Source organism: Colossoma macropomum, unplaced genomic scaffold (assembly GCF_904425465.1).
Source record: "Colossoma macropomum unplaced genomic scaffold, Colossoma_macropomum, whole genome shotgun sequence".
NCBI classification, from domain to species: Eukaryota; Metazoa; Chordata; class Actinopteri; order Characiformes; family Serrasalmidae; genus Colossoma; species Colossoma macropomum.
Genome location: NW_023494808.1, coordinates 8,880,485 through 8,905,095, shown reverse-complemented (window position 1 = coordinate 8,905,095; position 24,611 = coordinate 8,880,485). Strand labels below are relative to the sequence as shown.

Here is a 24,611-nt window from a genome sequence, read left to right as displayed (position 1 = left end):
TAAAGTGTTGATTTGTCAGAACACAGGACACTTTTCCACTTCACTCTTCCACTGTATTTTAACGAAATATAGGGTTTAAATGATTTGCACATAATTGCATTTTGCTTTTATTTACATTTTGCACAGCGTCCCAACTTTTTTTGGAAATGGGGTTGTATTTTATAAATATTTTAGTGGCAAACTTAGTGTAATGTCATAAAATACATTTTAAAAACTTTAACGGAAACTTTATAAATACACAAAACATACAATGTTTTAGCTTATTAGCACTTTTATTATTAGTTTTTGCTGTATGGTAATGGTACAAAAATGACTTGGCAATAACAATAATAACAGTAAGGCAGTATTAAAGTGATCAAAATAGTGTCCATCCACATTGAAATCAGTCACCCGGTATAATACAGAAACACGAGTTAGCATTAGCATACTGTACATGCACACGCCCAGTTCAATAAACACACAGTCTGAACAGCACAATCCGCAGGCATACTGGGCATAAGACTGGCATTTTCCGTGGGCAGTGTAGACCAACCGGTTAAAAATATCAAAACAACAAAACACACATGTTCATAAAGAAAAAACTGCAGCTTCATTCAACCTTTCCCCCTTATGTTTGTGTAAAAAAATGGAAAATACTTCAGCGAAAGATGCTAATGTGGCTAGCTGAAAGATGTGACCTGTTAGCATAAGGCTAAACTGCTTTTATTCAAAGTATTCCTTAGCATTTCACTCACCGCAAACTCTCACAAGAGAAAGGAACAGTTTTTGTTCAGCAGATAGTGACAGCTAGGTTTTGGGATGGTAACTGCTAGCATATCACAATAGTGTGGTGCCATACCCAGATAGCAGACAGTTTTGTTGGTTGACTACTGGGTAGACATTAGGCATGCGGGCCAGAATAGGGCCAGATCCTGGACAGCTTCATATGGTTTTGCCTCGTGTCTACATTCATGGGACAATTCTGGTGTGAATGTTGTGGACCAACGATGTAGTTGGGCCAGATTGAGGCCAAATTTGGGCCATATCCTTTAATTCTACTCATTTTACAGTGTGTGGTCCAGATCTGGGCCGAGGACCCAGCCGTATACTGGGCCAGAACAAACCAAGAATGTTGGCCCACAAGTGGGCCAGACAAATTTTGCTAACTGGGTAGCATGTTTCGGATCGCAGCTGCCACAGTCACAGTAGACATCTGCAGTTCACGTCGCCTTGTGAAATGAGCTCGACTGCGCTTGGAAGTAGAAACTCAGAGTTCGAAACTGCATCATTTTGGACCTCCACGCCTTCGAGCTACAAAGAAGAACATCTCCATGAAAGCGAGTATTGTGAGCTACAAGCTAGCAAGCCAAAGTCAGTGATTTGAGTGATAACTTTAACGTTAATGGTGTATTTAGCTTCTCCAGACAGCAAACTGTACAATGAGTATTAATTAAAAAAAAAGTAAATCCCACTTAAATGTAGCGAAGTGGGTCTTTATTAATGTTGATGGTCTGAACAGCCATGTTGGTTTGACATCATACACTGAGCTCGGAGTTGAGACTTTCCTAGTAGGAATTCCCAGTTGAGGTGGTGTTTTCTTTGATTTGTTTCCCAGCCAGAGCTGAGAAATTCCGAGTTACAAGCTTCAGTCAAAAAAAGCTCCGTCTTGGTGCAGTTAGCAAGCTAGGCACAACGTACTGATCTGTAGCAAAAAGTAACTGCCGTGGTTGGTGGCAGTGGGGTGACTTCTGTGCAGTTGCGATCAGCCAAGAAGCTAACACAGCAGTTAACAAACTAGCTGACTCGCTAACCATAAACTGCAAAACATGAACATATTCATATCAGATAACTGTATACTTGTAGATAAATGGTGTGATTGGCAGAAGTAGTGCTCCCTGATAGCAAGAGGTCAGTGGGCCACTGCTGGTCCGCTGATGGCAAAGCTGGCGGTCCAATGGCATTTTGCTCAGCGTTTTCTGGGCGGCCCACCGGTGGTTAAGCAGAGTAATAAACAAAATTCCACTAATCATCACTAAATTTCCACTCACAGTCCAATTTACTCATTTTTCTTTCCTTCCTTTCTTTAGTTATATTTTGTAAATTAGTTTAGTAAATAATTTTAATCCAGCACAGCATCAGCTACAACATTTTCTATGAAATCATTTTATATCAGGCCTAGTTATTATTTTTTTCTCTCAGTTGTTTGTAATATTTGTCTTTTCCAAAATAAAAGTCTGTGATCATTTAAAATCAGTTTGAGCTGATTAAAAACTAGATAGAGCTTGTATGGAGGACAATATCTGGGATGGCCCAAGGGTGGACCAGCAGTGGCAAACAGTGGGATGCCGACCTCATCAAGCCAGCGGACCAATATATGCTTGCTATCTGGGCTGCTGCAGTTAGCCATGCAGCTAACACAGCAGTTAGCAAGCAGGCTAACTAGTCAACCGTAAACAGTAAAGTCACAAAAGTAAAGAAAACAATACAGTTTCCTGACCGACCATCTATGCATTCGCTCTTTCACGTGTTAATAGCCATTTGGGAAGAAATCGTAAAAGATTTGTGCTCAAACGCCAGTTAATTTAGCGTCTCCTCCATTTTCAGTGCTGCTATATTTCTTCAGAAGTACACCAAGTAGCGATACTGGTCAAAGAAGCGAATTTGTGTGTTAACGTTCACCATTAAAATGAATAGAATTCGCTTGTGAACACTAGCATGACCAGGCCTTTAGACTAATTTAATAAGAATACCAAAAAGCCCATATTACAGCCTATGTATAGCATAGGTGCCTGTATGCAATCTGTAGGCTTTTGCTTTCAGACATAAAAAATGAACCATGTGGAGCCAGTCAGACTTATGCTAGCATATAATGGTAATAAAGTTATGTTAACCTTTTAAAGCATCACTGTTTTGTGAGAGCACAGAGTGATGAGGGTGAGGGTTTACTAAGACACATGAGACGGAACAACCAGAGCAGTAACGACAGAAGTACCACACAAAAAGACATTAAAGATCCTTTTAGAGTTGTTTGAGTTGGAAATGCGACAGTTTCCTCACTTCATAAGTTTATGAGGACCGTCCGAACACACCAGAGGGGAACCAGAGCATGTTCCACGTTTCTCAAGTTCCCCGAGTTTATAAGCTGTGACCTACAACCAACTAGCACATTCTGGCATCATGGAAACACAGCAGACTAAGCTTTTCTATTTCCTTGTAGTGAGTGATGTCATTAGTACCATCCTAGGTTTATGTGTTGTTCATGCGGTAAATTTGCCAGTTGCCAATACCACCAGTTGCACACAGCTGGTAGTGGACGTTCCAAACGCACCATAAGAACAGGCGCATGTTTCCACCGCCAGTTATTCTACATGCTAACCATGCTAACAAGCAATGAAAGTTAAAGCTGCTAGTTTGGCTACGTTCACATTACAAGCCTCGTTGCTCAAATACGATTTTTTGCTCAAATCCGATCTCTGACAGGATGGTTCACACTCGTTTAATGATTCAAATCATTAATGTGAACAAACTGGCGTCCTGAATGACCCTCATGAGCACATCCTACTCAGTAACGTCACGTGAATGAATCACGATCATCATCAGCACAAACTAACGAGCAGAACGAGCTTCACGGTGAAGATAATTAACTCTGATCAGCTCTCAGCTTCATTATTAGAGCGAGACGAAGGAGAAAAAGGTGAGATGAGCTGCTTTTCCACCGTTTACAGGCTTTAACTTCTGTTCGGCGCTGCTGCCATGGTAACGCTGAATGACGGCGCACGCACAGTGGAAAACAAGCACATGAATTCCGATCTGAGCGTCACATTAAGGTCGCATGGCCACGAATCGGATACGTATCCCACCTAGGACCGCATATGAAAGAGGCTCAGGTCGGATTTAAAAAGATCAGATTTGTGTCCACACAGCCCTGAAAACATCGGATCTGAGTCACTTTAGGGCAAAAAATCAGATTTGTGCCACTTCAACCTGGTAATGTGAACGCAGCCTAAATGAAGTCATGCTAACTGGCAGCTCATTTCCACCATGATTATGTTGCCAGACGTGGGAGTTTCTACATACTAATAAGCAATAAACGCCGGTGTTATCAGTTAGCATGATGCGAATGAAGCCATGGTAACTGGCAACATTAACTGTCAATACTTGTTAGCACTGCTGGCATGTAACAGTGTATCTTGTAGCTCTTTGGAGGACAATATTAGGAGTAAAGCACTGGTTTCTTCCATGGACCACTGATAATTCATAGGTCAGTCATTTTTGAAAATCTGTGGAAAATATTGGTTCTGTTGGTGTGTTCTGATGGTCCCAGAAAAAGGTCCCAGTGAATACAAGGGTAAGTTCCAAGTAAGCCCAAGTTTACAAGTCGTTCCACATGACCAGCCAGAATGTCGCCACCAGAATGTTCTCTGATACCACAGCAACAAGTTAGACCACACTGGCGTTGCCATTGGTGCACCTGCTCATTTCAATCTGACGATTTTCCAAAATAAGTGCTCATGAGGTCTGTCAGAACATTACATGGCGATGATGTCACCCCTTCGCATCCCCGGTTCTTTGGTTTCAGCAGGTTTTCAAGGCCGGAATGGCACCATTTTTCTTTGTTGGCATGTTTCAGCCTTTTATCTCGTGTTTATTTTGCGGGCTGTATTTTAAATGAGTTCTTCCGTGGACCACTGATGATTCACAGGTCACTCATTTTTGAAAAACATTTTTTTGAAAAAAGGTTCTCATGGGGCGTTCGGACGGTCCCAGTAAAGGTTTTTTGGGGTTAAGCATGAGGAAGATGCACTAGAATGGCTGACAGTCTTAAGTACAAGGGCAAGTTTCGTGTTACTTGAGTTTACAAGTTGTTCCGACCAGAATGTTCTTTCATACCACGGCAACAAGTCAGATCCAGCTGGCATTGGCCAACTGGTAGTTTTGATCTGGTAACATGACAATCTTCCATCATTAAAAATTTACATGGACTCTCCGAACTTTACACGGCGACAGTGTCACCCCCTCGTGTCCCTGGTTCTTTGTTTTTTAGGGCCAGAATGGCACCGAATTTGCTGATGGAAGTCCACAAAATGGTAACAAGACTGGGCACCGGCATCTTGTCGGTGTTAAAGGGTCTATAGACGGAGACCCTCAGTCCAGTGGTCCCTGAAAGATGAGTCTGACGTAGGGCCTGTCTCGTTTGAGCTGTCCGAGGCAGAACGGACAGGCCGGATGGAAGACGTTTGTCCCGCGCTTCAGCGGCGTTTTGCTCCAGTGTTCCGCCGTTCGCTCCGAGCAGACGTGTCCACAGGGGACAAACGCGTGAGACGGCGACTCGGCGTCCACGTACACATCCGACACGCGGCCCAGGGTAAGCGGAACGTACGGGCCACGACTTCGGCACAGCGGACACTCTCTCTCTCCTCTGACGGCTTCTGCTTCCTCCTCTATACTCCTCTCGGTCTGTCCCCCTCTTTCTCCTCTATCCCTCCCTCCCTCTCTTCCTCTTTTCACCGTCTTTTCCTCCCTCTCTCCTTTAACGGCCTCGTTCTCTATTCCCTCCATTTGTTCCTCTTTTTCTCCCCCACTCTCTGCCTCCCTTTGTATCTCTCTTTCTCCCCTATCCCTCCCTCCCTCTCTCTCCGTCTCTCTTTTCTCCGTCTCTGCCGAGCTCTGCTGTTTGTAGGGAATACCCCTCCCCTGCCACTGATGGTATCCGTGGACGTGTCCACAGGTCAGGTAGGCCCAGGGCCGGCGGGGCCGCGGGCCGTCCAGGCTAGGGAACGCCAACGTGCTGAGCAGGACGGGGCACTGGGGTCGGGCGGCGTTCAGACGGAGCCGCAGAGCCTCCAGGTGGCCGGCGGTCGGACTGCGCGACAGACCTTCCACCGAGCGCCACAACAGGGTCACTCCACACAGATCGATCAGAGAACCGTCCAACAGCACCGGAGACTCGTCCTTCACCTACAGTGAGAGAGAGAAACGAGGCAAAGTGAGTGAAAATGAACAGACTAACCTCCTCTAACATCTGAACACTTGTTTCTCTCGCAGTTTGTGCACTAAGTAGCTAATCTTCAGGTCAGCCACTTGGCTAACAAGCACAGCTGTGATATCAGAGCAACATTAGTTAATGTTGGCTAGCGTTTACTCTAGTTTCAAGAGTTTATAACATCATTTGCAGTGACAGAGAGTATATATATATTGACGAATATGTTGTAAGGCCATCTCAGGATGTATGGTCATCATGCCGTCATCTTGGGATTTGCGTATCGCTGTTGTCAGAAGAAAATCTCCTTTTTTGACATTTTTTTGACGTTTTTCAGTTTTTGACATAATTTGAAAAAACCTGTTACCCTTTATATTTTATGTAAATTTCATGATGAATGGACTAAAAGAAACGGCCCAAAATTACTTGGAAAAAAGTCTGGTTCCATTGACTTACATTAAAAGTAAAGTAGGTTTTTTTCTTCTCCTGTAAAGTTACCATTTTGGAGATACGAGGTTTTCTTCCGACGGCAGCCTTATATAGTCCTGAAGTCAGTTGATATGCAATATATATCAGTTCACATAGAGTGTATATATGGGGATAAAGCAGTGCCTGAGGTCTACAGTTTATATACAGCATTTATCAGTTTAGATATAGAATATATCAGTTTATTTACATTAAATATCAGTATATACAGCTTTCATCAGTTTACACACAGCCTATACTGGTTCATATACAGTGTATATATAGGCATAGGGAGGTGCTTTAAGTCTTCAGTATATTGTAGTGACCCACTACTTGCTGTTGCTGGCCACTAGTCGCTTGTGGCGCTGATGGCCGCGCCAGGAGGATCATGAAAGGCGCACACCCTTCAAAAAAAGGACTATTTGTGTTGTTTTTGTTGTTGTTCGTCAGTTAAAGGTATTTGGTATGTGTTGTGTTTTTCTGTGTCAGGGGATGGTGGTTGTTGTGTTTTGTATGTAGGGGGGGGGTCACTGTGAGGGTAAAGTGTATGGTCACTGGTGACCTCCCCCGTGGGTTTGGTGCATCGTATGTGCCTTTCTGCCCTGGTGTTTAACACAGAGCGCTTTTTGTAATGGAACCAGGGTCTCCCCTGTGTCTTACTCAAGGTTGCCATGACAATGTATCTCCGATTTTGTCGTTTTACAGTTTTTGACATAATTTAAAAAATGTCTGTTGTCCTTTACATTGTGTGCGAATTTCATGATGAATAGACCCAAAGAAATGGACCAAAATGACTTGGAAAGATGTCTGGTTCCATTGACTTACATTAACAGTAAAGTAGGTATTTTCCTTCTCCTGTAAAGTTACCATTTTGGAGATACGAGGTTTTGTTCCGACAGCAGCGATATACAGCACATAACAGTTTACATACGATGTACATATGGGCATATGGCAGTTTGTTTCAAAATGTGTTTTATGCCACATTCATGATTTTTTTTATTATATGTATTGTTGAGAAATTAAAATGTTTTTTGATAAAAACTGAGTTATACATCAGCTGTTATTCTTTTCAACTCTCTTCTTAATACAAATCAATGCAAAGTGCTTCAGAAGATAAACTCTCATGTCTGTCTCGGTGCTGATTCTGCTCCATTTTCAGTAATTTCACTGCAGTGCAACCCACTGATGCTTGTACCAGCTCTCTTTCTGCAGTAGGGGGCAGTCTGTATCTGATCATTCTGAAGTGAGTGCTGCTGTTTGTGTTCCTGCAGTGAGTCAGAGCGCTGGCTTAGCACATACTCACGCCATAAAGCCCCTTAAACCATGGTCACCTCTGAGGGCCTTTAAAACATATCTAATAAAACTCAAACTGCTAGTTTGGCAAAAATCTGATTCATGCAATTTTCCCTTCATTACCCCAAATGTAGTCAGTCAGGACACGTCTGGTGTCTGAAGTTTGCTCCTTTAGTTCTGTACTGGAGCTACAAGACTAATGTAGCTACCAAGTAATGGAAGATTATAGCCCACCAATTAGCCCTGCGCTAACATCATGTCTAAATAATGTAGAGTTGTTAAATAATCTCAGATAGACTTGCTTATGAGGTTTCTGACACTGTATGACATACTGTGATCTGTAAACAAGAGCGAAATTGGCCAAAGATTCAGTCCTGTCTGTGTGTTTTCACAGATAATAGACATACAACGTAGGTAAGATTAATAAAACGTTAATTACTACTACAGTGAAATGTTTAGTATGTGCATAATGTCAAATTCTGGACTGATTTGGTTTGTTTTCTGACCTATAAATGTTTAAACGGCCGATTCATAGTGTGTTTAATATGGACTGTAATCAAATTTGTTTGACCATCCTGATGATTTGGCTACCAGCATAAGTGGACAAAGTACAGTACTTCTGTAATTGAGTAAAAGTGGATGTACTCTTGGTCAAATGCTACCTAAGTAAAAGCGCAAGAGTATTTGCTTGTAATTAAGTATCACAGTTAAAGTACTTCTGCTTCTTCTAGATATTTTGTAATGTGATTTTTGATGAGACTTGTTTGGCTACAGATGTGAAAACTGAGTTAATGTTAATCAATTAAAAGTACAACCCTAAACCCATAAAAGTTGGGACGCTGTGTAAAATGTAAATAAATGTAAATAAAAACAGAATGCAGTGATTTGCGAATCTCGTAGACCCATATTTTATTCACAATAGAACACAGAACACATATCAGATGTTGAGAGTGAGACATTTTACCATTTCATGAAAAACATTAACTCGTTTAGAGCTTGATGGCAGCAACGCATCTCTAAAAAGTTGGGACAGGGGCAGCAAAAGGCTGGAAAAGTAAGTGGTACTAATAACAAACAGCTGGAGGAGCAATTTCAGCTGACTCACATGACTGGGCATAAAAAGAGGATTTTAGAGAGGCGGAGGTTCACCAATCTGGGAAAAACTGTGTCTAAAAATTGTGGAACAATTTCAGAAAAATGTTCTTCAACGTAAAATTGGGAAGACTTTGAATGTCCCACCATTTACAGTACATAATATCATCAAAAGATTGAGAGAACCTGGAGAAATGCCTGTACACAAGGGACAAGGCCGACAGTCACTATTGGATGCTTGTGATCTTTGGGCCCTCAGGCGGCACTGCATTGAAAACAGGCATGATTCTGTACTGGAAATCACCGCATGGGCTCAGGAACACTTCCAGAAACCACTGCCTGTGACCACAGGCGAATACCTGAATAGTAACTTCAGTATTCGAATACTGGCACCTCGCAGGGTTAACAGAGTACTCGAGTACTTATGCGCATCCTGAGTCCTAACCTGTGCTTCCCTGTGTCACTGACAGAGCTACTGACGCACTCTTCATTACAACACACTCTCTGTGTTTACTCACTGCTGCAGAGCGCGGGAGATTAAAGGAATGAGTGACGACTCCTAGGAGATGAGTTTTAAAAACAGACTGTTTGTGTAAGTGGGTGGACATTGTAACACACACACACACACGCTGACTCTGCAGTCCAGTTTCCACACTGTGTGTGGTCCGCACACAAACTTAATGTTTGGTCAACCGCACCACTGAGCCTTTAGAAACAACACCAGTGTACACAGTTTGGAATCACCTGCCATATTAACAAGTTCTTTTCAACAAAAGGTATTTTTAGATGTTTTTATTTGAATATTTAATTTATTCTTTGAACTAGAAGTGAACAAAATGATGAATAACATTCTCTCCCTTTGACACATCTTTCTGTCACATTATCTGCTTTGAAATTTGATCTCTCTGTTATTATAACTTAAATATCAATGTTCTACAGCTTTCTCAGTTATTTCAGAATTTTCTTCATTTTTATTCAGTTTCCTGGTGGTCTGCACTGTTCGAAATAAAGGTTCTGCGCAGGTACATTTTTCATTCATCAAGGTACGAACAGTGTAAATGTTCCCTCAAAGGTACAACAGTGGTTTTAAGGTTCAACCTAAATAAGTTTTTCCAGGTGAAAAGTTCGTATTTGTACTTTTTCATAACTGAATGTTTTAAAACAGAACAATAAAATAAAAAGCCTGGAGACGAGACGGGGTGTGTGGAGTCAGTACAGCTTAGAAAATATCATTTCAGTGGATTATGGTACAGTTATGTTCCCTAAATAAAGGTGCTGAGATGAACCCTTGAGGGAACCACCCCAGTGACGAGAGGGGTCCTGCCCCAGTGACACATTCATACCTTTATTTCTGAGAGTGTACTGATCATTTGAAAGCTGTAAAGTTGTACAGGACTAAAATATTAGAATCATTTTATAGCACTGTGCAGATGTCAGAGACCACTCTTTATTTAATTCATTTCCAGTCAAAACAGCCTTTACGTACAAGCTACATTTCTAAACATCAGTTAAATATATATATATATATATATATATATATATATATATATATATATACACATACATTTTTATCCATCTATTATCTTTATAACAACTACCATTCTTTTTAGGAGACTCGGTTTCAGTGTTTCAGTGAAATCTGCAGGGATGTTTTTCACACCTCCAAAGTTCAGTCTTAGAAGTTGGTTTAACATTTTCTGCTTCTCACAATCCAAACAACCCCAAACACATTCAGTGATGTTGAGGTCTGGACTCTGGGGTGGTCAGTCCACTGTTCAGCTTCTTTGTTTGATGTGTCTCCTTTTCTCAGTAAGAGCTTCTTAACAGCTACACATCCTTTCAGACTCATAGTGCTGAGTGTCGCACAGTGGAAGGATGGACAGGAACTCCTGTGGATGTTTTCAGATCTGAATCCAGAGTGGAGCTTGATTTTCTCCTCTCTCTCAGAGATGAAAGCTTTAAGTGCTGTTTATCTGATGGGGGCAGTTTTGATCTACCAGGTGTTCCAGGTGGTTGTTAGGAGCCTCATTTTCTCTGTAGCCTTTAATCATTTATTGAACTCCAGTTTTGGAAACTCCAGTTTTTTCACCTTAAGTATGTAGATTATCTTATATCTAATCTCCTCAGAAATCTCAGACTTGCCAAAAAATAAATAACTTGTACTTAATGGCTGTTGTGACTGGAAATTAAGTGAATGGTGCTCTCTGATTTTGGCACAGTACGATCTATGTATCTGCAACCAAATTGTTTTTAAGTATTATAATACCGAAAACAGAGTCCAAACTTTTGAATGGTAGTATATGTCAACACTGTCAGATCAAACCCTAATAACTGCATTTTTGTAATTTTATTTACTATTTATTTACTGGACCAACTGAAATGGAACTTACATTAAACCGTACCAGCAGGGCCAGTACACTCCTGTGTGTATGTGTTGTAGAGACTGACCTGTTTGCCTCTGTCCTGTGGTGATGTGGTGTCTCGGAGCGTGAAGACGTTCCCGCAGACTGATATCTCTCTCCACACCGCTGGTTTGGAGCCGCGTGCTGGCTGCATCAGCAGAACTCCATTAGTGGTCAGGCCGTCCATCTGACAATCAAACGTTCTCCACTTAGCTGCCTTCTCCTGTTAAATGTGCACACAATCAGCCTAATCAGACACTGGAGCTATATTGTATGGCCAAAAGTATGTGGACACCCCTCCTAATTATTGAGTTCAGGTGCTGCTAACAGGGATATAAAATTGGTCATGCTGAAGAGCTCAGTGACTTTAATTGTGGCACTGTCATAGGATGCCACCTTTGCCATAAGTCAGTTCATTTAAATTTATGCCTTGCTAGATCTGCCCCAGTCAACTGCAAGTGCTATTATTGTGAAATAACAACAAATACAACAATAGCTCAGTCACGAAATGGTAGACCAAGTGCTGTAGCATGTAGAGCATATCCTCTGTAGAATCACTCTCTACAGAGTTCCAAACTGCCTCTGGAAGGACCATCAGCACAAGAACAGCGAGTCAGGAGCTTCATGAAATTGGTTTCTATGGCCAAGCAGCTGCATAGGCCTACGATCACTATGCGCAAAGCCAAGCGTCGGGTGGAGTGGTGTAAAGCACACCACCACTGGACTCTGGAGCAGTGGGAACATGTTCTCTGGAGTGATGAATCACGCTTCACTATCTGGAAGTCTGATGGACGAATCTGGGTTTGGCAAATGCCAGGAGAACATTACCTACTGGAATACACAGTGCCAACTGGAAAGTTTGGTGGAGGAGGGATAATGGGCTGAGGCTGTTTTCAGGGTTTGGGTTCCAGTGAAGGGTGATGTTAACGCTACAGCAAACAAAGACATTTTAGACACAGATATGCTTCCAATACTGTGGCTACAGGTTGGTGAAGACCCTTTCCTGAGCCCCTGTGCATAAAGCAAGCTCCACAGAGGCATGTTTAGATGAGTTTGGTATGGAGGAATTCCAGTGGCCTGCACAGAGCCCTAACCTCAACCCCACTGAACACCTTTGGGATGAACTGGAACATCAACTGCGAGTCAGGCCTTTTCTTCCAACATCAGTGACTGACCTCACAAACGCTCCTTTAACTGAATAAGCAGAAATTTCCCAGAAACACACTCCAAAATACTGTGTAAAGCCCCTAAAGAAGAGTGGAGATCAATACAGCTGCAAATGGGGGCAAACTTTATATTAATGTCCATAGTTTTGGAATAGGATATCCAACAAGCTCATATATGTGTGATGGTCAAGTGTCCACATACTTTTGGCCACATAGAGCATGGAAAAACTGGTTCATTCAAAGAATTCATTTCAACGAAACCAGTTAATTTAGTTGGAACCTCACGAAGTATTTTTGAAGTTAAACTAATGAACCATTTTTACAGTATATAAGCTTCTATTACTTGTTAGCAAGATTAGAAGAAGATTAACTGACAGTGTAAATAATCCTGAGTTATGACTGCAGCGGTAAGCTGGTGTATTTTCAGTGGAGCTCACCCCGAGGAAGATGTTTCTGGAGCAGTCGAAGCCGGCGGCGTAAACGCGGGCGGTGTAGGGCGGAGTCCGATCACACACAATCCGACACGCAAACCGCGAGACGGTGCTCTGCAGGGGCCGCATGGGACCGTTACCATGCCTACCACCAGCTGTTTCTGTCACCACAATGTCTATCGGAGTCTCTGTAGATCTGCCAATCTGAGAGAGAGAGAATGAGGTAAAAGCTTGTCATTATCATAGTCAGGCTGTAATTATCACTTAAGTGCACCAGCACGGTAATTGTATGCAATTTTCTGGAACACTGTAAGTGTTTGTGTGTGTGTAAAATGAGGCTTCGGTGCTGTCTTTGTTTTTGTTTTTGTATGTTTTCAGGACAAAAATGTCCTGTTTATATAGAAAAAAACAGTGGTTTAAAAAAAATACCAGGCTAAACTGCTCTTTACAAAACCTTTATCTTTATTCTTTTAAGCTAAAAGCGTAAAACTGTTTCCTTTTGGTTACTGTGACTAAGGTTAAGGTGTTTTGTTTAGGGTTAGGCTAAAAATTCTTATTACAGGCACTTATATCCAGCTAACAGCGTCCTGTGGGCACTGATGAAGGACTAGAGGATGACCAACACCAACTGTGCAGCAGCAGATGAGCTATCGTCTCTGACTTTACATCTACAAGGTGGACTGACAAGGTAGGAGTGTCTAATAGAGTGGACAGAGAGTGGACACAGTGTTTAAAAACTCTGTCTGATCCACTCGTACCAGCACAACACACACTAACACACCACCACCACATTAGTGTTACTGCAGTGCTGAGAATGATCCACCACCCAAATAGTACCTGTGCTGTGGTGGCCCTGTGGGGGTCATGATGACGTATATATGGGACCCCCCATTAAAGGTGTATTCTTGTATTGCTATACTTGTGAGGACCCCATGTCCTCGCTATGACAGGACTATAAGAAATGTTTGCTCAGTGTGTTGTTTTCACCACAATTACTTTTTTTTATTATTATTTGAAAACTAAAATAGCAGAAAAATTGCCTTTTGGATACTGAGGGAAAGGTTAGGGTTAGGTTTAGGTTTACGGGTAGTGTTATTTAGCTACAGTAACACAAAAATCAATAGAAACCTACGGCCATCCTCATATGTATAGCAAGACAAACGTGTGTGTGTGTGTGTGAGAGAGAGCGTGTGTACCTGAAACATGTCGGTTTCATTGTCATCAGTGTACTCCACCACCACCATCTCAGACCAGGAGAGCGTGTACGACACGCTGTGCTGGCTGTTTTTACTGATCACCTTCAGAAGAGAAAGAAGGACCATGAAGAGGACAATTCCACAAGACTAAAGAGGGTACAAATGACCTACATTGTGTCCAGTTCTGTAACTCTGCCCTACCTTCAAGCCTCAGCTTAGTATACTAAGCAGGCATGTAATAAACCGTTTATTACACAGGCAAACTGTCTTAGCAGCCTGACCTGCAATATGTCATAAATGTTGTGAATGTTGTTCACTTCCAGGAACAGTAATATTTAGCTACAGCAGTGTGTCATTCAATGGAAATGCCTATTAAAGATAGTGGAAGTAGTACAAGACCACAGCAGAGCAGACTGGGGCTGAATGTAAAGCGCTGTGACTGTATTATATATGTGTGTGTGTGTGTGTGTGTGTGTGTGTACCTTGGCTGCCTGTGGGCTGCAGGTGTGTGTAGTGCTGGGTTTGACGCCATTGGCTGTGGGTCGTTTAAACAGGCTGAAGCGGCTCCTCCGTCTGCCCCGATCTCCACCGGGCAGCGAGCCATTACACCTGCACACAGAACACATGCACACCTTTAAAACGCCTTTAAAGGGCCAATACCATGTAAAAAACCAACGGTGCACTTTTCAAATAAAAGACTACAGAGTTTTATGTAAACCCTGTTAAAGTTTCTAAACATGTATGGAAACTAAGTCGTCCCAACCATAAACACATTTATATACAGTTGTGTGCAAAAGTTCGGACACCTCTGGTCAAAATGACTTGTTTAGTTGATTTTCTAAGTAAAAATAAATGAACCCATCCTCTACAGAGAACACTGCCTTTTATGATTCACTTTTTCCCAAAAGGTTAGACTAAGCAAAAAAACAGTAACTGCATACTGAAACGTGCAGGGGCGCCCAAACTTTCGCACACGACTGTTATTAAAGCAGTGTTTCAGTTCTGGACTGCTTTACGAACGACGATGTGCAATACAGGGCAGCCAATCAAAACACATTTACATGTCGCTGTTGTCGGAGGAAAACCTCCAAAATGGTAACTTTACAGGAGAAGGAAGAAACATACTTTACTTTTAATGTAAGTCAATGGAACCAGACGTTTTTCCAACTAAATTTGGGCCGTTTTCTTTTGGACCATTAATCATGAAATTTACACACAACGTAAAGGAGAACAGACACTTTCAAATTATGTCAAAAACTGTAAAACAACAAAAATAGAGATACAAGGTTTTTTTCCAACAGCAGCGATATTTCAGACTTAAAGGCACAGTAACAAAAACAGCCTGTTCAATTCTGAGGGATGAATAGAGGTTGGAAGATGGTTGTTTTTGGTATATAAAACACACAAATGTGGACGGCTGGAGTAAAAAATGACAGCTGACATTCAATTATTTAAATTTTGAACTTTACAGAAACAAAAACTGCCTGTTTAAAAGAGAGGTTGGAAAAATGAGAGTCATGTAAAAATGAATTTTTGGTGCATAAAAAACCCACAAGTGCTGAAATAAAATGTAGAATATGGGCCCCCAAACCCCTCAACAGGCCGTGGGTCGTCCAGCGGGTCCGAAGTTTCACTACACACTTCTACAATCTGAGAATAGCTCAGCTAGTTTGCAGTGAAGTCCCTGTCGTTACTGAATAATAAGCCTTTGTATGTACTAAGCCTGAGATTTTAAGGGGTTCAGATGCCTGTTGAGTGATTTTAAACATTATCAGTTGACAGTAGAAGACGGTAGAAGACGTTCTTACCCGAGAACGATCAGCTCTCCGTATTTGACGGGCTTGGAGGAGTTCTCCTGCTCTAAAGAAAACATCAGCCCGGTGTTGAGTGCACACGATCCTCACAGAAATACCTCTCTGTCTCTCTCTCTAATGTCTCTCTCTCTCTCTCAGTGTGCTTTTTCACCGCTCTCCGCTCATGACAAACCACCTGCAGACACAGAGACACACAAAAGCAACTCAAATTATTTCATCAAACCAATATCAGCACATCCTCTGAGTCAGTATATTGGCGGTGATGAATCATTATTTCTGTAGAAAACTCCTCCACCTAATCCAAGCCGAACCGATCACGGATGACGCAGGGCGCCTCGGGGGGGTCCGTGGAGCAAACATGGAGAAAAATGTTCAGATTGTTTACTGTCATCAACAGAAACACAATCTTAGTTAGATACATGGCTTAAAGGGGAAATCCACCAATTTTTCCACATTTCTGCATAATTCAGTCCTTCAGATGTAAACTAAGTCATTTAGAGTGGTTTGATGTGAAATGGTTCATTTGCAGAGAAACTCATAGACTTGATGATGGTAAAATAGTGATAAAATAAGTTTTCTTCGGGACTATTTTGCCTCACAACGTCCAGCATTAACCCCGCCGCCACGAATGCCTTTTAAAAGCACGCATTTTAGGCCGAAACCTTCTCAAACCCATCATTGAATACTGACAGCAGGCAGCGTATCGATAACCATTTCAAATAATAACTTTCCGAGGCATTAAAGGCATTAAACTCTTCAGACGCCTGGTTCCTATCACCACCACTGTGAACAATTCTGGCTCTGTCAGTTTCTCTAGAACAGAGCGTTTCACACCAAACCATTCTGAATGACTCTGTTTACATCTTAATTATGCAGAAAATTTGAAAAATCTGTGGAATTCCTCTTCAACTCCCAAGACCTGAACTGAAACTAGCCAATAAAGCAGTAAATAAATGAATTATTCATACCGGAGCAGCTTTCAGAGACCTTTTTAATGGACCCAGGCGCTGCCAGATGATCTTCAGCTCACAGGAATGGGGGAAACTAGTAAAAGCAGCCTGTGAGAAACTTTCACTTCCTGTCAGACATTTGCTTATGTGGTTTGGTGTGAAATGATTCACTGTACAGAAACCTATAGACTCAGACTTCTTTACAGTGGTGCTGATAGGAAACAGGGGTCACAGTGTCTACAACACAAATACAGCCATTTTGTTTACTATCCAAAAACCACCAGTGAACCCACACGCGTCTTCTGAGTTTATATGTGATGATGATGATGATGGTAAAATAGCTGAGGTCTCCACCATAAATGTGTTTTAAAATACATTTTAGGCCAGAACTTTGTCTCAAAAGTGCTGTAAAACAGTGTCTCAGACATCAGGCAGTGAATTCATCACCATTTCATGTAATAACTTTCTGTGATGGAGCTTTTAGAGGCATTAAACTCTTCAGACGTCTGGTTCCTATCACCACCACTGTAAAGAAATCAGTGAGTGTGTTTACATTCACTCAATAATCAGATCATAATTGGATTTCTGCAGTTATCTGATTATTCAATTGGTTGTGTAAACAGCACACTCTGATCTACAAATCTAAGAAATCTGATAAAGAGAGCTGGATTCTAGCTCAGTAATCAGATTTCTCAGTGCATGTGAACTCTTACTCTGATTTCTTTCAGATTTCTCAGTCTGAGCATGAGCGAAAACAGACCAGAGATAAGCGAGCAGCGTTGCCGCGAGACGCAGCAAAACACTTTTGGAGCGACAGTGAAACCAAATACATGCTTGACAAAGTGAAGGATTTAAATATTCTTCATCTTCTAGATGATGTTTGTTCATAGTTTCAGGTAAAGTGACGCAATGATTAAAAAAAGCGGCGTTATGAAGTTTGAGTTTTACGTTATGTTTACGTCACGTCTTCCTCTGTGAGTTTATTGGCTGATTGCGAAGCAGAAATCCGATTACTGTCTGACTCATGTAGATCTGGAGTTTCCCCATTATCTGATTACTCAAAGTATGAATTTAAACGCATTGACTGGATTACTGACAAAATCTGATTTTCTGCAGTTACTTCAGATTATTAAGCGCATATAAACACACTCAGTTTCTCTACAGTGAACCATTTCACAAAAAATCTTTCACAAATCTGAAGAATTCCAATGAAAGTTTTGTTCTCCGCTTGTTTCCGTTCCCTCAGATGAGAAATAATTAATGTAAAATTACAACAGGCTTTTGCTAACTGCAGCTTCTAAGTATTAGATGGGAATTTCCAAGATTTGCCAAAATTTCCATGTAATTAAACTGTTAAGACGTAAAGAAAGAGGGGTTTGGTATGAAATGACAGAGGGGTGCATGCAGGGCACTGTAAGAACAGTCCCCAAAAGAAGACTTCTTCTTTCTTGATTTGTCACTATTTTACCATCATCAGTGTTTCTGTACAGTGAACCATTTCAAATCAGCCCACATAAACAAGCGTCTGAAGGGAAGTGAAAGTTTCTCACAGGGCGTTTTACTCGTCCCAGTGAGTTAAGATCAGTTGACACCACCTGCATCAAAAGAAAATATCTCTGAGAAATAAACAGAGTCATTCTGAGTGGTTTGGTGTGAAACGCTCCGTTCTAGAGAAACCTAAAGAGTCAGAACTGTTAACAGTGGTGGTGATAGGAACCAGACGTCTGAAGAGTTTAGCGCCTCTGAAAGCTCCCCCACAGAAAGTTACTGCATGAAATAGATAATGAATACACTGTCCGATGTCTGAGACACTGTTTTATGATAGTTTTATGAGTTGTTTTTGGCTTTAAACACTCAGAGAAGTACATGCAGGGTGATACGAGGCCAAATAGTCCTCAAAGAGAGCTCGTCTTAGATTTACCACTATCTTACCATCATCAACATTACATATAAAACCCAGAAGACATGTGTAGGTTTACTGATGATTTTGGGTAGTAAATAAAATGGCTATGTTCGTGTCACGTCATGGTAGCGCATTGGAGCAGGACGAGACCCAAACAATACCGGATCCGTACCAGAACTAAATCAAGTGGAGTAGTTTAAGAGTCAGCCGTCAGAAGAGGAGTGACACTACAAACATTCACACGACCTTCAAATCTTCAAAATAGTATAAAAACAGCGAAAAATGACAGATTTTTCTCTTCGATCGCTGCACGTTCTGGTCTGGATGCTGCCCCCTAGTGGACCCATTCATATTGCACTAGTGCACGTTGGCAGACTCCTCTGTGAACGTCTGCGCGCAACACCTGCACGTGTTCACAGACGAGGAAGTGTAGTTTGGCCATTAGCTGATAAATACTGAACACAGCTGGTTTACACTGTGTTTGCCTGTTGCCGAGGCGACATAGCCTTATCTACTGTCTCATGCCAAGGCAGAGCAGTCAGGCAGAACAAATGATGAGTAGATAATGTCCAGCCTGTTGTGCGAGTGCCTGACCTTGCTTGCACCTCCTCCTCGCCCTTGTGTAACCGAGCCAAACGCTGGCTCACACTCGCCGGGCCGGGTAAAAACACACCGCACCGTTGCCTCGGCGACGGGGTATACAGGCTGTTATATAGGCTACACACCTCTCTGAGCATGCAGGGCCTGAGAAACGCGAGCCAGCTCAGTGTGTGAGTGAACTACAGCTCCCGCGCAGAGCTTTCTTCTGCTGCGGTCAACTCAAAAGACCCCTAAAGTCATAATTTAAAGAACAAAAAATGAGCATCACTGAGCCAGAATCAACAGAGGTTTAGCCTTCTCGCTAAGCTAACACTAGCCCCTAGTACTAACAAGGACATGGTTTAAAAGTAGCCTAACAGCTCCACACACAAACACACAGGTTTACCTTTTCAGATTTGTGTCTTTATTCTCTAAACCGGCCCCAGGGCGGCATCAATGAGCCAGAATGGACCTGCGTGTGTGTGAAAAGCTGTTTAGGTCTTCTCGCTAAGCTGACAGTAGCTTCTAGTGCCAACAAGGATATATAAGCAAAAATATGTTAGGCCAGCAGTTCCACACACTACGGAGTTATAAGCAGAGCCGGCTTATGAGGAGCCTGGCCGCTTCCTATTTCCCCCGTTATATCAAATACAGGACTGCTGAACAGCAGAGGGCACCCGTGAGCGAGTCCTCAATGAATGGGAGTGAATGGAGCTCAACGGCCAAAAACGAAAAGTTAAAATAGTTTCTAATCACTGAACCAGAACATTCCTTTAATTCTAGAAAGTAGAAGGATGGATTTCACTAAAAAAACAAAGAATTCTCACCTGTATGTTTCCTTTTTTCTACAGCAAACGGGGGTTTGGGCAGCAGGAGGCGGGCTTTACTGCTAGAGTGTGATGATTGATTGGCGAACGGAGCAGCTCATTGGCTGTTTGCGCTCACTGACGTCATGGACGTACATGAGGCGCCATTTTAAACTCCTATAACTCGAGTTTAAAAGCTCTTAAAGGCTCCATATCAACCCATTCATTTTGGACTCACTCGGGAGCGCCCTCTAGTGTTTGCGAAATCTGGAAGACATTATAGAGTGAGAATTCTCCTCTCTACGAGTTCTCTGGTACAAGCAATATGCATCACCAAAACATTAGCAACAGTTAGTGATGCCAATAAACGTTAGCAATGTCAGCATTGAGCACCCTAAAAACATTAATGTCAACAGTAATGACATCAGGATTTATCTCCACCAGTAAACATTAGCAATGTCAGCAATTAGACCCAGATAGCAGTGTTGATATGGCCCAAACCATAAAAGATTTGTTTTAATTTAAAGTAAGTAACGTGTCTGACTAAAATGTCTAAGTTCATTGAACATCAGATCAATTTTGTTGTCCTTACTTACTATTTTAGGCTCTAGGATGACAAAATTTTAGAGACGGCACAAATTATTTTAAACTAAATCTGAATTAAACTGCTAGCTGGGATATGTAGTAGTGTTCCTAGTGCTGAAGCAGATCATGTTAGACTAACTAAAATTATAATTAATGCAAATAACAAACAAAATGTCACACAGACCAAAACATGTTAGGCTGGATTTTTTAGTGTACTTTGCGATGTGTGGCCGAGATCTGAACTTAAATCCTGTTAATCCCTGTTTTATAACATAAATGATTGTCACATAGCTGTCAGCACCAGCAGTGGCCCAGATCTGTTCTGAGACATGTGGGCCATACAACCCTTTTTAATACCGGCCACTTTTGGCTCACATGCAGTTTGTTTGCCAGTGCTGATCATGGGCCAGCAGCGCCGTATCTGTGCCAGAAGTGAACCACATCTGCAGATCAGGGTAATCTTTAGCAACATGAGGAATGAGCACTATCAACAAACACTGGCAATGTCAGCAATTAGCACTACCCATACATATCTGCAGTGTCAGCAGTTAGCATCATCAGTAAACAGTAGCAATGTCAGCAGTTAGCATCACCAATGAATATTAGCAGCATTAGGAATTAGCATCACACATAAACACCATTTAGTATTCGATCAGTTTATACTGATTCTGCTCAGTATTATGTCTGAGGTATAATGCTACACTGACTGACTCCGTCTATCTACCTACCTATCTGTCTATCTGTCAGTCTGTCTGTCTGTCTATCTATCTGTCTGTCTGTCTGTCTATCTATCTATCGTTCTGTCGTGCTATCATTCTATCTGTTGTTCTATCTATCTATCTATCTATCTATCTATCTATCTATCTGTCTGTCTGTCTGTCTATCTATCTTTCTAACGTTCTGTCTGTCTATCTATCTATCTTTCTATCGTCCTGTCGTTCTATCGTCCTATCATTCTATCTATCTATCTACCTATCTATCTATCTATCTATCTATCTATCTGTCTGTCTGTCTGTCTGTCTGTCTATCTTTCTATCGTTCTGTCGTTCTACCATCCTATCATTCTATCTGTTGTTCTATCTATCTATCTATCTATCTATCTATCTATCTATCTATCTACCTATCTATCTATCTGTCTATCTATCTTTCTATAATTCTGTCGTTCTAGCGTCCTATCATTCTATCTGTTGTTCTATCTATGTATCTATCTATCTATCTATCTATCTATCTATCTATCTATCTATCATTTTATCGTTCTGTCGTTCTATCGTCCTATCATTCTATCTGGCATTCTATCTACCTATCTATCTATCTATTTATCTATTTATCTATCTATCTGTGTTTGTCTATTTATCTATCTAGCTGTCTGTTTGCCTATTTATCTGTCTGTCCGTACGTCCATCTGTCTATCCATCTATCTGTCCCTCTGTCCATTTATTTATCTATCTATCTATCTATCTGTCTGTCTCTCTGTCTGTCTGTCTATCTGTCTGTCTATCTCTCTGTCTGTCTATCTGTCTGTCTATCTATCTGTCTGTCTATCTGTCTGTCTGTCTATCTATCTGTCTGTCTGTCTGTCTATCTGTCTGTCTGTCTGTATATACGCTCAGCACTGTGGCAGTTTTAGGTATCTGACATTATTAATCTGAGTTTAAATGAGAGCTTCATGTTTATGTATGATCACATGCTAAACCATTTCCAAACTCCTCCTCGATGAGGCCCTTTATTGATCTGTAGCTGTATCCAGCGCCTGGTTTGACTGATCAATACTTGAATGTGTTCAGTCAAGTGTCCACCATCCGTCCACACAATCAACCTGTAGTTTTTTCCCCCCGTTTCAATAAGGCTGCACTTTCGCGCCCCCTAGCGGCCGCGCGAGCATTTACAGCCCTTTAAAACAGTCACTGAGAGAGAGAGAGAGAGAGAGAGAGAGAGAGAGAGAGAGAGAGAGAGAGAGAGAGAGAGAGAGAGAGAGAGAGAGAGAGAGAGAGAGAGAGAGAGAGAGATGTGGGCCTTTTGAGGAATGGAAAGAGTGGAGCAGGGCTGAGGCTGAGACACAGTTATTTATAAATACATCAGCATCAGAATCAGCAGCAAAAAAAGGTTTTCTTTAATAAACGAGGCGCATCTGCTGTTTCACTGTTTCCACCTTTTTGCAGATTCGCTTTTACTTACTGCGTATTTGCGTCTGCAATAACGCGCAACACACATTAATTAGCTCCTGGGTTCGGTATACAGTGCAGAAGAAGCACAGACTGAGCAAAAAGGCAAATAAAAAAGGATCTAATCGACTTTAAAACACTCCTGATCACCGGTTGTTGCTGCACCAGCTAAAGTCTATCACTGTCTGTTATCAGAATCATAACTGTGAACTCCTTTTTTTCTGCAGGAACAACATGAAAGTTTCCATTTTCCCGCATTTCTGCTGTTAGTGCAGTTCTGGTAGACTCGGAATGACACAGTTAATGCGAATCTAGCCAATCCAGAGAGCTTCAAGAGGAAAATCGAGCAGGTATTTTTAAGTGCATGCAGTTTTTTTGTCCTTTGTAAGCCAGAAAAACAAATCTTACCTGTCGTAGCAACTTTTCGTTGGGGCGCAAAAAAACCTCCAGTTGGACTGAAATAAATATATATTAATAAAATGCAGCTGTTCTGCCTAATAAGCCGGGCAGGTCCGTGTTTGGCATGAAAAAAGTGAATAAGTGGGTGATTTTCTGCGGGACCGTCTCTGTGTGTTTGAGTGTGAGTGTGTGTGTGTGTGTGCGTGCGTGTGTATGTGTGTGTGAGTGTGTGTATGTGTGTGTGAGAGCCTTCAGTGGTCGAACAGAGTAACTCATGCTGGATTCTGTCAGTGTCCCTCAGCTCAGCGCAGAGGGCGTCACATAAGCGAACCTGCAAAGGATTGTGGGTGATGTAGTTTTTTTGCTATACAGTTTAATACGAAGCCAGCTCACAAGGGGAATGGAGCCAACAACTGTTTATACTCTCAGCAGATGTTTACTAGTATATTCCTTCGAAATGAGCGAAATGAAGTAGAGCTAGCTACATAATAAAAGTATCTTTAGTGAGAATCTTTAATCAAAAATAGTCTTTGGCATTCAGGGCTTTAATCACTGTCATGTAACAACCTAACACGCTGTTTCTTAACACTTAAGGGCAAATTCAATGGCTGAGATGTAAAGAAAGGCAGAGAGTGTTGATGTGAAATACTTGCCCGCTCAGATGTCTTTACAGTGGAGGTGATAGGAACCAGGGGTCAGGATGACTACAACACAGATATTGACATTTCATTTATTATCCACAACCACCTGTGAACCTACACGTTTATTCTGAGTTATCGAATGCTGATGATGGTAAAATAGTGGTAAATCTGGAACAGTAAGTTTTCTTTGGGGACTATTTTGCCTCACAGCGCCCTGCATTCATCCCTCCATCACGGATGGATTTAAAAATACGTTTTGTGTGAAAATTTTATCTTCAAACTCTTGTAAAACAATGAGTGTGTTTACATGCACTCAATAATCGGATTTCTGCAGTTATCTGATTACTCAAATGGTCATGTAAACAGCACACTCTGATCTAGAAATCTGATTAAGAAATCTGATAAAGAGAGCTGGAGTTTAGCTCAGTAATTAGATTTCTCAGTGCATGTAAACTCTTACTCTGATTTCTTTCGGATTTCTCAGTCTGAGCATGTGCGAAAACAGTCTGGAAATAAGCGAGCAGCGTTACCGCGAGACGCAGCAAAACACTTTTGGAGTGACGCTGAAACCAAATACATTCTCGACGAAATGAAGGATTTAAATATTCTTCATCTTCTATATGATGTATGTTCATATTTTCAGGTTAAGTGGTGCATTTTTTTTTAAAAGCTGCATCGTGAAGTTTGAGTTTACATTATGTTTACGTCACACCTTCTTCTGTGAGTTTATTGGCTGTTTGCAAAACAGAAATCTGATTACTGTCTGAC

General features: G+C 41.6%; 1 protein-coding gene across 2 annotated transcripts; it reads right to left on the bottom strand.

Annotated features, from left to right (window-relative positions):
* Nucleotides 1-253: 253 nt before the first annotated feature.
* Nucleotides 254-23,474, bottom strand: peli1a (pellino E3 ubiquitin protein ligase 1a). 2 transcript variants are annotated; one of them, XM_036557464.1, is made up of 7 exons: nt 23,212-23,474; nt 15,813-15,993; nt 14,487-14,613; nt 14,005-14,106; nt 12,815-13,012; nt 11,258-11,434; nt 254-5,937 (listed from the first exon to the last, which is right to left on the bottom strand). In XM_036557464.1, exons 2-7 carry the CDS (start codon nt 15,875-15,877, stop codon nt 5,125-5,127), a joined length of 1,482 nt encoding a protein of 493 aa, XP_036413357.1. In that variant the 5' UTR covers nt 15,878-15,993; nt 23,212-23,474; the 3' UTR covers nt 254-5,124. The 2 variants fall into 2 exon arrangements, with proteins under 2 accessions (XP_036413357.1, XP_036413358.1); XM_036557465.1 differs by lacking the exon at nt 23,212-23,474 and adding an exon at nt 16,787-16,835.
* Nucleotides 23,475-24,611: the final 1,137 nt, after the last annotated feature.

Bases quoted from the DNA above. Each gene is read 5' to 3' on its own strand.
- peli1a (XM_036557464.1), bottom strand. From the start codon at position 15,877: ATGTTTTCTTTAGAGCAGGAGAACTCCTCCAAGCCCGTCAAATACGGA. The intron at 14,107-14,486 runs GTACACACACAC...TCTCTTCTGAAG, and splicing joins GCAGCCCACAGGCAGCCAAG to GTGATCAGTAAAAACAGCCA. The intron at 5,938-11,257 runs GTCAGTCTCTAC...CTCTCACTGTAG, and splicing joins CACAGGACAGAGGCAAACAG to GTGAAGGACGAGTCTCCGGT.